Source organism: Mya arenaria, chromosome 11 (assembly GCF_026914265.1).
Source record: "Mya arenaria isolate MELC-2E11 chromosome 11, ASM2691426v1".
Taxonomy (NCBI): Eukaryota; Metazoa; Mollusca; class Bivalvia; order Myida; family Myidae; genus Mya; species Mya arenaria.
The window spans coordinates 35,176,684-35,191,828 of NC_069132.1; the positions used below are offsets into that span (position 1 = coordinate 35,176,684).

The 15,145-nt window shown below is 34.4% G+C and overlaps 1 protein-coding gene across 2 annotated transcripts in view; it reads left to right on the top strand.

The window, feature by feature from the left end:
* Positions 1-11,834, top strand: part of LOC128208171 (maleylacetoacetate isomerase-like) — a 32,409-nt gene extending 20,575 nt beyond the window's left edge. The window contains exons 3-8 of one of the 2 annotated variants that reach the window (XM_052911588.1): positions 1,283-1,350; positions 2,684-2,764; positions 4,943-5,020; positions 6,878-7,010; positions 8,848-8,950; positions 11,136-11,834. In XM_052911588.1, the coding sequence (XP_052767548.1) occupies positions 1,283-1,350; positions 2,684-2,764; positions 4,943-5,020; positions 6,878-7,010; positions 8,848-8,950; positions 11,136-11,265 (593 nt within the window). In that variant the 3' untranslated portion in view covers positions 11,266-11,834. Of the gene's footprint in view, positions 1-1,282; positions 1,351-2,683; positions 2,765-4,942; positions 5,021-6,877; positions 7,011-7,974; positions 8,108-8,847; positions 8,951-11,135 lie in introns of both variants that reach the window. The other variant, XM_052911589.1, reaches the window with a different exon arrangement.
* The last annotated feature ends 3,311 nt before the right edge of the window (positions 11,835-15,145 follow it).

Consider the following 15,145-nt stretch of genomic DNA (forward strand, 5'->3'; position numbering starts at 1 on the left):
AATACTTCACACAGGGCCATCACATGATGAGGTTAGATAACTCCATATCATTCTTTACACAGATTATGGCCCCTGATTGACTATAGAACTTAGGTTCAAGTTTTAGGGCAAGTTGGAATATTTATTAATAACTTCTATATCCTTTGTTCATTTGACTTTATACTTCACACAATTGTTCAGGACCATCACCCAATGAGGTTTAATAACTCCATATCCTCAATACAAGTTATGGCCACTGATTGACTTAGGTTAAAGTTTTAGGCAAGTAAAACTTAAGGGCAAGTTGGGATTTTAATAAAAAAACTTCTATACCGTTCATTAAATGCACTTAAAAAAATTCAAAATCATTAACGACCATCTCACAACAAGAAACATAACTCCGTTTTAAGCCTTGATACAAATTATGGCCCTTGAATTATTATTATTATTTTTTTTTAATTTTCTTTGAAAGGCAGCTTTGTATAATTATTCTTAACCACATGTTCATAATGGGAAATCAAGTTATTTGAATGACTTGCGTCATTGTTTGGGCGGGCTGGTGGGAGGGTAGCATCAAAGTCACCTTATGTATGGAATAATTTTAGTTAGGTTTGACATAAAGAGACCAAACTTGGTATTATTACATCGTTATTGTATTCGAAGACAAAGCGGCGTAGTCGAGCGCGCTGTCTTACGACGGCTCTTGTTTCCTGATGTTCTTTAGAAGATACACATATTTATGGTATTTTCATTAAATGAAATCACTTTGAAGATGTGTTATGCTTTGATTTTTATTTCTGATGTATTGCAGTTATCAAATTTATCTTCCCAAGGGTTAATAACAGTGTTCCCTCAGCTAGGTCACAGTGTTCCCTCGAGTTGGTCAACAGCGTTCGCTCAGGTTGGTCAACAGTGTTCCCTCGAGTTGGTCAACAGTGTTCCCTCAGGTTGGTCAACAGTGTTCCCTCGGGTTGGTCAACAGTGTTCCCTCGGGTTGGTCAACAGTGTTCCCTCAGGTTGGTTAACAGTGTTCCATCGGGTTAGTCAACAGTGTTCCCTCAGGTTGGTCAACAGTGTTCCCTCAGGTTGGTCAACAGTGTTCCCTCTGGTTGGTCAACAGGGTTCCCTCAGGTTGGTCAACAGTGTTCCCTCAGGTTGGTCAACAGTGTTCCCTCCGGTTGGTCAACAGTGTTCCCTCGGGTTGGTCAACAGTGTTCACCCGGGTTGATGCACATTCTCCCTCGAGACTACCGTGTCTGAATTTTTTTTACAGTATTATAAAATTGTTGTATGTTTGTTTCAGTGCTAGCCCTTAAAGGCATAGACTATGAGTACCGGGCCGTCAACCTGGTTAAAGATGGAGGCCACCAGGTAAGTTACCTACCATTACATAAATATTCAGCGCATGCATGTTTGGTTTGCGGTCAAGAAGCTGGACAAGTGGGTTAAATATGGTATTCTTTTCTACCCAACATCATAACATTACAAGGGTTGTGTGGACAGATCGTGACCTATTCCCAAAACAATCTAGCTCCCATTCATCCCAATTACAAAAGGAGATGTACATGTAAACTTATTTTAAAATTTTATCTGTTCTATTCAAAAACTGTCATCAATTTTGTGGAGCCCGTTTGTGTTGAGCAAGACATAGTTGTAGCAATTAAGGTTCTGTGTAAGTCCATATGTCAATCCAGACTGAGTCCAGGCTGTAACCTTGACCATGCATTATAGGATTTAAAAAACAACAAATTGTCATGGAGGTTCACCATGATGAGGTAGCATGTTATGCAGAAGACCCAGGTCTGTACCTCAAAGTCAGGGTCATGCTTAGAGGTCAAAGGTTGAAACGATCAACCAAGGTTGAGGTCACTGTGACCTTGAATGCAAAAAGCTTGTCAGCGTGATAACTCAACAATTCCTTGACCTATGGTTCTCAAACCTGACTTGGAGGTTGGGGGTGACCAGTAGATGAACCCTAATGACTTTGAGGTTATTGGGTCGAATGTCCAAAAGTCACAGTGACCTTGAAATAATGAAGCTTGTCAGTAAGATAAGCTGCCAATGCCTAGACTTATGGTCCTCAAATTTGACATGGTGACTTTGTCTGATCAGTGGATTACCCTTTATGATTTTAAGATCATAAGGTCAAGGTCACAGTGAGCGGGAATGTGAAAAGCTTGTCTGAGTAAGTACTTGACAATGCATGCACACATGATCATCAAACTTGACATGAAGATTGTGGGTGTGACCAGTAGATGACCCCTATTATTTTGAGGTCATAAGATCAAAAGTCAAAGTCCTTTAATAACGTGAAAAGGACGTCCGAATAATAGATAGACAATGCATTGACCTATGGTCATCAAACTTGACATGGATGATTTTGAACTTAAAAATCATGTCTGGGTTGTTACTAGACAATGCTTGCACCCATGGCCTCAAACTTGATGACCTTGAATGTGAGAAGATGACCCTTTTAAATTTGAGGTCATCAGTTCAAATCAGCTGGCATTTCAGTCTGTGCATATTTTATTCAATTGTCAAAATATTCCTGACAACATGGTGCTGAGGGGGCCATAATGTTTGACAAACATCTTTAGTTCTATTTTTTTTTAAATAAATTTATGTAAATAATTGTTCAATTTCAAATAATAATATTATTAAAAGATTGTAAAAGTTGAAATATGCATAAACTTTTTATTTGTAGAAGAAGGATGAGTTTACAGCACTGAATCCAATGGGCCAGGTGCCTGTGTTAGTCGTCGGGGATGTAGCCATTTCCCAATCGGTAAATAACCCTTAGCAACACAGTATTCAGCCAGCTTTATTCAAGCAGTATTTAGATTATACCAAGCCAGTAGAAAGTCTTTGCCCACTCATTCCATAGCCATTATTTTTCATAACGCCCTTCCTACTGCACTAAAGGTTGAATGACAGGCCTTTTCCCTGTAATGGTGATATGAACATTTACCCATTGTGCCCTTTATGGATGGATAGGATGCCATTACCCATTCAGTTAGCAGCCCTTTCCCAGCTGGTAAGGACTGGTACCCTGTAATCTGATTTAACCTCTGGCCAAGTCTCTATGGTGCCCTTGCTACAGTCATTGAAATTAGACTTGTGGGAGAACAAGTCCAAAAACTTACATTATAGCACTTGGCATCCAACTCTCTAACAAGCCCTTCTACCGTATATTAAATACAAGCTCAGAAAGCATTTAGCGAGTGAAGGGCTTGCAGGCTTGAGCTTATTTTGAGCACTGTTGCTAAGTCCGTAAGTAATCAACACTGTTGTCTTCTGCCAGTGTATATGTAGCATCAACCTGAGTTTGTTAACCAGGTTTTCACATTGTAAACAGGGTTATTAGAATGACGTACATCCTGTAACGGGTAGGCGGGTTTCTCATGAAACTCACCTATGTACCTGAATACTGGTAATTCTAGTAAGGGTTGGCATATTGTGACCACAATTGGTGTATAGGAAGAGTTGATGAAGAACTTCAAGAGATTGCATTTGAGGTCCCAAGGGTTAAAGCGTTGTTCACTGTTACGAAAACCAGAAAAAAACCCAGTTGAAACTGAATACTTTTAGTTAGGAATGACATATTGTGACTAAACTTCGAATAAAGGGAGGGTTAAGGAGATCTTTACCTGGGATTGCGTTTGGGGCCCCTTGGGTCAAGTTCAAGTTCAATATAACTAAAAATAGAAAAACAGTTTAAACCAAATATCTTCAGTTTGGGTTGACATGTTGTGACCAAACTTGGTATAAAGGAAAAGTTCATGGAGACATACACATGGGATTGTGTATTGGGCCCCTTGGGTCATAATCAAGATCACTTTAACTAGAAATAGAAAAACAGTTTAAACCAAATTTCTTTAGTTTGGGTTGACATATTGTGCCCAGACTTGGTATATAGAAAGAGTTTATTGAGACCTTGAGATCTTACGCGGGATTTCATTGGGGGCTCTTTAAAAGCATTTTCCAGCACCAGAGTTTGTTGATGCAATGAAATCACTGATATCTATAAGTGCCATGGCAAAGTAAAATAATCATCATTATTAAATTATTTATCTTCCCCTTTAATATTTATTTCTATTCTTATGCATTCTTCCTGTCCTGTGTATTTCCTCTAACCAACTTGACATGTTCTTTTACATGCAAACACTAAGCAACAAATCAGCTTAGATATAATTCTTAGTTGAAGTTCTTAGGTTAATCATTGAAAACCTGGTTTCTTTCTATTGCGGCATTTTTTGTTTTTCATTTGAATAGGTTGAAGTTTCAGCACTGTTTGGTTTTAGTTAATTTCTTTTAAATATTTAGATGAAGTGGGTTTTTTTTATACCAGGCAGGCAGGCAGTTAGACAACTATTAATAATAGTTTTTTTATCCAAAGTAGAAAAAAATGAACAAATTTCAGACCAATCTTTTAACCATTTTCTGTTCCTGAAATAGGTCAGGTATGGTAAAAAATCGGTCCAGACTGGCAAATTGTTGGTTTTTAGAAGCCCTGCATTATGACACATTTTTTTAGCCTTATCTATGCCAGGCATTATTTTTTTATTTTTTTATTAAATAAAAAGAAGAACTATGCCCATAGGAAAGGCTATAAAATGGGTCATAAGTTATGACCCATTTGTTTTAGCCTTTCATATGGGAATAATTCTATTATTTATTTTTTCATTATGGAATGAGGAATAAGGAAGTAAAAAACCTAACTGCCTACTCCTCAAAATGTAATTGGTAAAACCCAACAAACTATTTTCTAATTGAGGCCTTACTGAACTTTTATAAGCACTTAAACAATTACATGTGAGGACATTAAATATTATTTTGCTAAAAGTCATTTTTTCTGTGTCTTTTGTCACTCTCAAAAATAGAAGCTTACAATTTGTGTTTCATGTTTCTGTTTATTGTCTGTTTGTTGGTCTGTGTTGTCTATTCCTGATTGTTTGTTTTGCAGCTGGCGATAATTGACTACCTGGAAGATGTTTACCCGAACAACCCAATCACTCCTCGCGATCCAATCAAGAAGGCTCAGGTAGTGTTGGATAATCAGAAAAGATAAGATAATCATGATTGATAATCAAATCGAAATGACTAACCATAATCAATCAGGGAATCAGAAATAATGGAAATTGTATTTTCATGCTAAACGGCGGTGAAAGTAACAGTTATGGTTCTTGCAAGCATTTCTTTATTATATAAAAAAATAAAATTCGCACGACATGTGAATGAGGAAGAAGTAAACTAAACAAATAAACTACTTCTTTGTTTGTATGCAAAGCTTAAATTTGGAAATATGATATCATGACTGACAACAAATGGTATTTTTCATGTGTATCAAATAATTAAAGTCAAATAATAAAACATGATGAAAGTTGATTTTTGATAATCACAATTGGTAATTGCCGATTATATTTAATAACTGCACATATACTTGCCTTAAAGCTGCACTCTCACAGATTGAACGTTTTGACAACTTTTTATTTTTTGTCTTGTAACGAGCCAATTTTTGCAAAAACCAATGGAAACCAGTTATATAAGACTGCTGACAAAAATTATATCGCAGATTTTTATATTTAAGTTAAAAAAAATATGTTTTATGCATTCTTCTTAAACCTTTTGTAACGGTTTAAACCATAAAACATAAATTTTTGAACGGAAATATGAAAATCTACGATCTGATCATATCATTGTGTGTATATGCGTCATAAATGCTACGTCTGAAGGCAATAATTAGCTTAAAATGAAAACTTAAATCAAAGATTATTTTTCCTTTTCAACAACACTTAAGATGAGACTAAGGGCATTCTATGCCGCTTAAAGTGCCCCGCATTTGTTTTATTTTGAAAATTGGATAAAGTCATTAGCTTCATCAAACAATTTCAACAAACCAGTTTCCAAAATCATGTTTTGACAGTGCTCCGTCAGACGGCCATATTGTAAAAAAGTTTGTCGAAGTGTTTAAGGAAACTTAACTCTCAATCAAACTCTGGTAAAGACTGAAGGCAGGGCTCGGTAAGCGGCGTAGACGGCGCTTTGTTCATTTAAAACTGTGTAGAAATAGTGAAGTTGTCTTTGTTTAAAGTCTTTTTTCAAATAAAAATATTGCCTTCCGACGTAGCATTTATAACGCAATTTATCATGTGGTATACACACAGTGCATTTGTCAGCAGTCTTTTATCATTGGTTTGCAGATATTTATGAAAAAAATTGCACTTTCCAATGACAAAAAATAAAACAGTTATAAAAACGGAATATCGGTGAGAGTGCAGCTTTAAAATTCATTACATGTAGTATGCAAGCTGATGAGGTTTTGTAAAAGCTTAACTGTTTTACACATACTTGTATTTAAAGATATGAGTATTTAGTCCCCTATATGGTTTCACCTGAGGGGACCTAACGTTTGCGCTCCTTCCCTGGACCAGTCCGTCCTGGAAAATAGGATCCTGTGATATCTTACATACAAACTTAATAGTAAGATGTCAATATGGAGAGAATGCTCACCAATTAATTTCTCATGTTAAGACAAAAAACGTTCCTATGGCAAAAAAAGAGTGAAATTACAGCTCTTTTACAGGATGACTCAAACGGTAGTGAAACTGTGATCATGAAACTTGATCTGGGGATAGAGTGAAATTAAAGGAAATTATGCAAATCATTGAATTCTTTTGTTGAACAAAGTTGCATCGGTTGAAAACATTTTTTTTTAGTTTTTTTAGAAGATACACATGGCTAGGTACTATTGAACATATCAAGTTCAATATCAGACTTTATACTAAAACACAGATTTTGTCCTATTGTGTCATTACCACATTTTTCACTCTCATCTGTAACCCAGCTTACCTGCTTAGTACTTACTGTATGTTAATTTTGTGTTACCCGTTGTCTGCAGGCGCGAGCTCTGGCTGAGGTTATAGCTGCTGGGACCCAGCCCATTCAGAATCTCTCTGTGTTACGTAAAGTGTCTGATAAGCCTGAGGGGCAGGCGGAATGGGCTAACTTCTGGATTGACAGAGGATTTGGGGGTAGGATGGATTATCATTTAAAGTAGTGTGGACAACTGCAGTTTATTGTATAAAGCTGGTTCATTTATTGATTTACGTAAGGATGTAAACACAAAATTTGTATCTTTGACACTGACAAATATCCAATAAGCAATATAACAAAGTTATGAAACTATGCATCGTGATCCAGTTAAATGCAATTTGCCTAGTTAAATGCTAAATACTTATTAAAAAAAGCATCTTTAAATAATATATCATAAAAGTGTGTTTGAGGTATAAACCATAGCGAACAATACAAGATGGTGTATGAAGCCCCAATTGTGTGTTCACTCATACAAAAGTTTATAAGCTGGGTACCAGTATCTGAATGCTCAGCCTGTTATCTTTTTCTTTTAAAATATGCATGTACTGAAGTAGCAATACTAACCAGTAAGAAACAAACTAGGAATTATTATAAGATCATTGAATTTTCATTTTAAAAGTAAACTCTTCTAAATTGACTATACCTGTAATTACTGAAAAATTAAAGAATTGCATAATGAATTATAAATTATTAACGAGAAGAACAGTTCTTTATCAGAGTAATTGCAGTTTGTTAAAGTGACACTTGTATTTAAAATCAATACATGCCTATATATAACAAACATAGGTTTTGAGTGATGAACCTTTAACTGCTTACCCCAGTACTAAATAATGCATTAAAGGAAAATATTAATTACTGATAGCAAGATTGTAACCGTTTATTTTATAGCTGAAAACGCACAAATATTAAATGACTGGTGGGTCCTAAAAGCTTTACAGTGATCAACTCTCTTCTCATAAGGTAGAAATACCGTGTTTTCTGCACCTTTCTATCACATTAAACACAGTGTCCTTTGTTTGCGAAATTTATAATGCTTTTTGGCAAAATTGAACAATTGAATTAGTTGTGGTACATAGTCTTTGGAAGTAAGAGTGCATCTTTAAAGCCGCTAAATGGTTGCAGGCTAGAAGCCTTACTGAGTTGATCAGTTCTGGTACCCAGCCCATGTTGAGCTCCACTGTGAGGGCCCAAGTGGATGCCAGGGAGTTGGGCATTGACGCCTGGATGGCTTACTGGATAGATAGGGGATTCACAGGTGATTAAGATACATCTTGTGTTCATTAAGTGGGGTTAAAGCCATAAGGTAGGAAGTGACATCAAAGAGAAGGTGGTACATGAACTCGGGGATATGTGGTAGATTGTCTAAGGGGTGGATTGAGATAAGAATGGAAGATGTCAATGTACAGTCGAACGCCTTGCCTCGAACTCCCAGGGATCCGGGAAAATACCTCTAGCCTTGAAAATTTCGAGCCAAGCGGGGATTGTTACCATCAGTTTAATGAAATGGGTCCTTAACATACAGTTCGAGCCAACAAGGAATTCAAACCGAATGAGTCCGAGCCAAGGGGGTTCGACTGTATGTACTTTTTATTTGATGATAACAGTGTTTAACTGTTAGATCTTGTGATTCATCAGGTTCATGCAGAGGGGGATGGGGTTATTGTTAAACATTTTGTCTAACAGTGTGGTCAAATAATATCTTTATCATGGAATACAATTTCATGTATGCAATAACAGGCAATTCATGATTCCAAGCTATGTGCTTAATTGTTTCTGTCAACTTTGATCATAATGATACATATGTAAGAGGGATGATAAATAATTACGTAGACTGCCTTTTTAAAAAAATTATGGGACCAGTCTACCTAATTATTGATCATCCCTAGTAATTGTAAAGATCACTTTCATAGTTTCATAATTTCATAAAAGATTAAAAGCATTTTTTAGTTATGGTATTTTAACAGCAATTTTTAAGTAGAATCATTTATTTGCCAGCGTATGAAAAGATGGTGCAAGCCACTGCAGGGAAGTACTCGGTCGGGGACGAAGTGACGATAGCTGATGTCTGCCTGGTCCCTCAGCTCTACAATGCCAAAAGGTGAGCCATGTTTTGTGATGCTGTCACCTTGACCGGGTTTCCTTGGGTCGACAAAATGCACCATCACCGTCAGGGAAGGGAATAATTGATATAATTATATGTTGCATGAAGAGGTTTGGGCATGAAGTCTGAAGCTTTAATGTATTTGTTGCTTAATATATGTGTCACATCAAGAGATTTTGGCATGAAGCTGTATGGTTTAATGTACCAGTATGTGTCACATTAAAAAATGTGGTCATGAAGTCAGTAGCTTTAATTTATGTGTTGCACCAAGAGATTTTGGCATGAAGACAGAAGCATTAATATATGTGTTGCACCAAGAGATTTTGGCACGGAAGCATTAATATATGTGTCACATCAAGAGATTTTGGCACAGAAGCATTAATATATGTGTTGCATCAAGAGATTTTGGCACGGAAGCATTAATATATGTGTTGCATCAAGAGATTTTGGCACAGAAGCATTAATATATGTGTTGCATCAAGAGATTTTGGCACGGAAGCATTAATATATGTGTCACATCAAGAGATTTTGGCACAGAAGCATTAATATATGTGTTGCATCAAGAGGTTTTGGCATGAAGACAGAAGCCTTAGTATATGTGTCATATCAAGAGATTTTGGCATGAAGCCATATGGTTTAGTGTATGTGTCACATTAAAAAATGAAGTCATGAAGTCAGAAGTTTTTATATATTTGTTGCATCAAAGGACTTTGGCATACAGTTTGAATCTTTCATTTCATCACTGTTTCAACTTAACTATAATGGTATGTAAAATGAGCAACACATAAATGAGGATAAACAAAACATGTTACGGTATTTCATGTTTACTGGCATTTTTTTTTTTATTGCTTGAAAAAATAAATGCATATAAGATTAATGGTAGTACCTAGAAAGTAGCTGTTAAATCCATTAATTTAACTATGCTAGAAATTCTTATCTTGCCCACGAGCGAAGATAAAATGCCCGTATGGAACTTCTTTTTATGGTCACCACATTGTAATTACCTCCCTTGTTGAAGACTGTCGTCTGTAGCGCATCATGGAAACCTTGTCTTGTGGCAATATTTAGAATGCTAGTTAATTATTTCTCGCTTCAAATGTCACCAGAAAACAGTTTTCACACACCTTTCAAGAAATAATGCTTTACTCTTCTTAGAACTATTTAAAGACTGATCAGTCCATTTACATACTCTGAATCACTGCGCGAATATCCATGACAACCACAAATTATCACATATCTGTACACTATTATTTTCACTAAGCACAAAAGAGTTTCAGAAAAAAAAAATCATTTTTACTTAATTTTGTTTAACTGAGGTGGGAGAAAAAGCATCTACCATAGCCGCTCGTGTAAGATAGGTTCATCCCGACCCTCGTGCAGGGTGTTTTGCGGAAACTCGGTAAACCTCGTTTCCGCAAAAAACCCTACGCTCGGGTCGGAATGAAACTATCTTACACTCTTGGCCATGGAAGATACTTATAGTCTCAGCTCAAGGAGACAGTGCAAGGTGACAGTTACGATTGTTGCCTGTTGAAGTGTGATATGTATATTTGTTTCTTGTGACACTCTTATTCAAAATTGGTAAATAATAATTTACCATAACAGTGTTGAAAAACACCATACTGATATATATTTATTCATAACTATATATAAGGTTTTCTACTTTGTTCATGGTATTATATGCACATTTATCACTACATATATTCTATGCCAAATAATTTTCACATGTAACCTGCGTTCACCATTCACTTTTAATTGTCTCATTTGTGTTTGTTTGTACATAATGATTGTTTTGGGCCGGTGGCCTTTATCAAATAAATGATTTGAATTGAATTGAATTGAATATTCAAAGTTAATACATACACATGTATCACAAACATAAATTTTGAGTAATAAACCTGTAACGACTTATACTTTATAATGCATTAACTGTGATCTATTATTGTCTCATAAGGTAGAAATACCATGTTTTCTGCACTTTAATTTCAAATTGACATTTGTTATCCTCCATTGTTTTTGACATAAATTTGTTCTTTTTGATATATTAAAACGCTTGTATTGATTGTGATGAACCTTATTTGGGAGTAAGAGTGCATCTTTAAGGAAAATGAGTCAGAAGGTATGACAAAAAATATGCAGCAAATGTATGTTTATACAATCATGTATGTTATTTCTATTTCAGGTTCAAGGTTGATATGTCAAAGTTCCCAACTGTTACGCGAATCATTAACGCTCTGTCTGAGCTGGACGCATTCAAGGCAGCAAGCCCAGAAGTACAGCCGGACTGTCCAGAAGAACTCAGGGCTAAATAGACACTTTCTGGAAAAAGCCTTCATTACTCCAAAAAAAATCCGGAGAGGAAAACAACACCTTTTTCTCTTATAAAATAAATAGATTTCTAAAAAACAAATGCTTGCTATCACATTTTCTGAAAAGACTTTGAAGAGTTTTAAATAAAGACTTTGACTTGGGACCAAAAAATGGGTGGAGGGTTTTATGGCCTTTGGACGTTGATTCATTTCAGTGAAAACAAGAGTGAAATTTCCAGTGTTGAAACAGTGCTAAACAGCTGTAAATGTAATATACTTAACATGGACATAGTGCCTTTGCTTTAAGATTTTATGCATCTATACCGCTATAAGCAGCACACTTTTATACGGATACATTTTGTTATTTGTTATGATGATAACAATATTCTATTTAATAATAAAAAAAACATTTAATATATTTTTGTTAATGCAGATATAAATAATTTTATCGGACAGATTCCACTTCATCTATTATCTTGCTGCCAAATATTACCACATTTAAAACTAAAGCCTATTTCTTTTTCTGTAATATGTTTGATATTGATTTGCAATAAAAATTAAGATATTTTCCAGTGGGGTTCGATATTATTCTTATCCTTTGACACGCATCAGTGATGCAATTCAATCTTTTGACCAATCAATTTTTATTCTAATAAAAATACACTTTTATAAGTCAAATAGAAGAATACAGCCCCGGGATCATGTTTACATCTGTATTTCAATTCATTTTAAGCATTACATATTTTTATGAATGTGAAAGCATTGGAATTAAGTACTTGTACAAGTGTTTTAGCTCAACAGTACAGACAAATGTCAAATTCAGTGTAAAACTGGGGCCATGATTACAGTCTTAAGTCCGAGTTTTGATTCCAATTCAGAAAAGCACTTTTATTATATTATAAAATAATCATCTTTTTTCATTTGTTTTTCTAAAATAAAAGTCAGAAATTGAGTAATTTAAAAACAAATAAAATACATCAATTTGATTATCAATACTCAACTAAAAGGAAGTTTACAATGAAATTAAGTTTTGCAGTTTTTCTGCTGGAGTCTGAACTCAGACTGTTAAATCATGTCCCCTGAAGCTGGGACCAGAAGTAGTAATTGGAACAAATCATGTAAAATCGTAATAATTAAGATGGGTGGAGCGAATGAGCCCTTCTTAGGCCACTGTAAATTAATTGCTTGATTTTTATCCATTTAATTTTTAAATGGGCCAGGGGGGTTGACATTTTATTCTTTATTTATCTCGGACGCCTGTTTTCATGTTGAATATGTGTTCGTGCTCTTTCTTATTGCATAATGGACCATATAAATGTGACTATATATACATACATGTTTTTCTAGACGAACCACGAACATTTCCCCATTCGTACTTGTGAAATTTGTACATCAACACCATAGGTATGAATAAACGCTGTTCCCGGACACATACGCAAAAACAGACCCTAGCACAACATTTTTATTTGAGTCAATAAATCGAAGGGGTTTGAAAAAAGTGGGGGCGGGTGGGGATGAAAATCTAGCATTTAATTAATAGTCATCTAAGTCGTTAAGATTTAATAACACCATCTGTTCTAACTGACTTAGATAAATATGTGTTTAATTTAGCAGGCTGGAAACCAAATTATGACATCATATCAAGTTATGAAGTAATTCTTATTGATTATGCAATCTCATTAGATGAAAATGTAGGTTATGATCTTGTGTATGATCTCACCTACATGTTGTATGATGCTGCTGATGGATAACATCTCATAGTGTTTCTGAAGCAAAATTATCATTTGTTATACCCTCATAGGGACTGCTTTTTTTCCAATATCTAATTGTTAGACGCACAAGCTCCATTGTTTTAATTGTGGCAGACTGCCTGAGACCCCAATGAAACTGGTTTGTTGATGTACTTAGATTTTTTTTTATTTTTTTTTAATCAAACTACCTAATACTATATATAAGACGCAAACATTTTTATTTATGGGAATTAAGGGGGATGGGCGTGTCCTATACAGAGTTATTTACGGTATTGACAAACCAATATTGACTAATATCAACAGATTTTGTCATGAAGACAGAAGCCTTAATATATTTGTCCCTTAAAAGAAAATCTGAACAAAAAAACTCACACTCAGAGCCTTAAAAAAAAGTTAGTGAATTGAAAATAATCCATGAAGATGTCCTTGTTTCTTGTGACAGCAGCAGCGATATTTCCCTTTGAACTCAGTCTTTCAAATCTAGAAATGATTAGAATCTCATTACATTTGTATGTGTTTGTTAACAGCAGATTTTTAAAAGAGAGACCATATTCAGATTCAAAATTAAATGTTTTGCATGTATTTACAGTTCAGATGAAATTTATATTTATAGTTTGCATATTCAGATCATAAGATGTTTTATGCAATATACATTAAAGTGTATTCATGTTTACTGGCTTTGCTTTTTATTTTATTGCATGAATAAATAAATGCATCTAACATTAAAGGAACTCTCATAATGTTTAAGGTCAGACATTTTGTGATATGTAGGGTGGATAAAAAATCCCAGATCATTTTGACACTCAAAGCCCATTAACAGGTTGATAACAATCATTTACATTTACAAAAATCTGTAGACTTAAATATTTGCAAAATGTTACAGAAAAAAATGCTTCATTTCACTGTAGAGCTTGGTACTGGTCAATAATCAATTAAATTATTTAAATCTTGAATCAAGAATGTTCTATTCATTTGCTGGTTGGTATATGCAAGTATTCTATGAAATATTGAATTGACATCATTTGAATGAAAATTGATTTTTTTTGTTAACCACATGTCATAAATTGGGTGAGAGTGTCTTTTAAACCCTATTGTCTGTTACAACAAGTGTATTATGTCACCTAGCACCTAGTTTTATGGCATCCCTTTAACATGTGTGAATTGGGAGAAATTAAATAATACATGCTAACATTTTGTCTTGATAAATATAGGGATCCCAATAAATTTCAAATTACCTAAATTGTCTTAATTTGAGCCTATAGCAATATTTGCCACATGATAAACTAAGAGTCGCAGATGATTTTGTATTCAAGTCTAATAATTGTTTATATCTTATGTACATGTAAACCTTCTATAAAACCATGACCATATGAGTAAAGGCATCAAAATATGTAATAACCTACAAGTATGAACAGGGGGTAAATACATGTAATAAAAAAGGAATTTGAAATATTATGTAAAAAGGTAAATGCTATGATGAAAGAAATTTGTTTAAAACTATAATGTATTCATTTGTGACATGTGTATAACACATAGGTTTATTTCGTATTTAGTTTCATCCTAGGCACAACTTTGGTGAATAGGCAAATAGCAAACCCAGATATACAGGCTTTATTCCATGGATTTGCATTAATTTTTTTCTTTTTTTAAGTTTCTGTGATGTTTCTGAATGTATTTAGCAAGTTATCGTTATGTGCTTGCACATTGTATATTTAACACGCTGTATGCACTTGACCTGTAAACGTATTTGAATGCTTTTCATATAAAAACGAAAATTTTAAGCGTTTGGACACATTTATTTATTACAGAAACATATTGTCTTGAAATGTTTGTTACCATGAATTTGATCAAGAGTTTTCTTTACCTTGGAAACATAGACAATGTAGCGAACCTATACCCTTTACATCCATGATTAAACTAAATAAATATTATCAACTCATTTTCAAATTTTTACATCTGAGGGTTACCCATATAAAAAATCACTTATTTATGTTTCTCAGCAAATCTGTGGCTATCCTTATTAATTAAAATATATTTTAATTATGATATATATATCTCAGTGTACAAAGTGTGAAAATGTCTTACAATCCTATATTTTCATACAAATTTAACAAAAAAATGAGGAATCAATT